This window comes from Vittaforma corneae, assembly GCF_000231115.1.
Source record: "Vittaforma corneae ATCC 50505 unplaced genomic scaffold supercont1.100, whole genome shotgun sequence".
NCBI lineage: Eukaryota > Fungi > Microsporidia > Nosematidae > Vittaforma > Vittaforma corneae.
In genome coordinates this window covers 1-936 of record NW_006889933.1, presented here as the reverse complement: position 1 = coordinate 936, position 936 = coordinate 1, and the positions used below count along the sequence as shown (strand labels likewise).

The following is a 936-nucleotide window of genomic DNA, read 5'->3' as shown; positions in this document are numbered from 1 at the left end:
CTTTGTTGTTTTGATACTTAGGCCAAGCCGCTTTGCAACGAAACAGTGTGTCGTCTCTCATGCATGGCTTGGACACGAAGACGAGATCTCATCCTAAAATACATAGTAAGCCGTCTTTTTTCGACCTACTATTTACATGCACGTATAGAAAATGGATGGCTACCATCTGACTAGCTAGTAAGATTGGCACATTGTCTGGTGCGTGCATTCACTTTTCAGCACCTATAATAGCATCGAGCAATTCCGACACGCGGCATCAGCCTGATGGTAGAGTTTGCACTGCTTGCTTCAACATCTAACTTTTGGGTATAAGTATATGGTGCATATAGTTTTTATGCAAATATTTTTTATGTTTTTTTGAGTTCAAAAATCATAAATTTAAGAAAATCCGACTACTCATGAATTCCGAGACAGAAATTTACTTTGATACAGAGCTTGGCATGGAGCAAGAAAAGAGATTGCGCACAAGAGGAGTAGGGAAGCGTGGAGCATGGAGCACAGCTAGAAAAATAATGGTTACTGAAGTATGCCTGTTGGCATTAACATGTGTGTCAATGACAGTGCTATTTCCAAATCTCACCGGCGTAAGCCGTGCTGATGCAAACAATGGCTATTCAGATGTTCCTGATTATCTTGATGGCTATATGGACGGTTCGATTTTGAATAATAAGGCACACTTTGCGGAGGAAATAGCCTTCTATCATATGTATACTAAGTGCATGTCTAATCTCGCAGATACCTATGATAAGGTCAATCATTTTCTAAGGACTAATAAGGGTGACATTACTACGCTTGTTGGAGATGAGAAATGGAAGGAGATCGTCGCTACCGTAAAAACTACAAAGAAAAACGTGCTACAGTTAATTCAGGACGAGGGCAAGAGCATCGAGTCGACTACATTTGACATGTGGAAGGTGCTTTACGAATTCAAGGATG

General features: G+C 40.6%; 1 protein-coding gene across 1 annotated transcript; it reads left to right on the top strand.

The window, feature by feature from the left end:
- Positions 1 to 398: 398 nt before the first annotated feature.
- VICG_02176 (uncharacterized protein) lies at positions 399 to 936 on the top strand (the record flags this gene model as incomplete). The annotated part of the gene is made up of 1 exon (XM_007605559.1): positions 399 to 936. A coding segment is annotated over one exon (538 nt), but the record flags the coding sequence as incomplete, so codon positions are not given.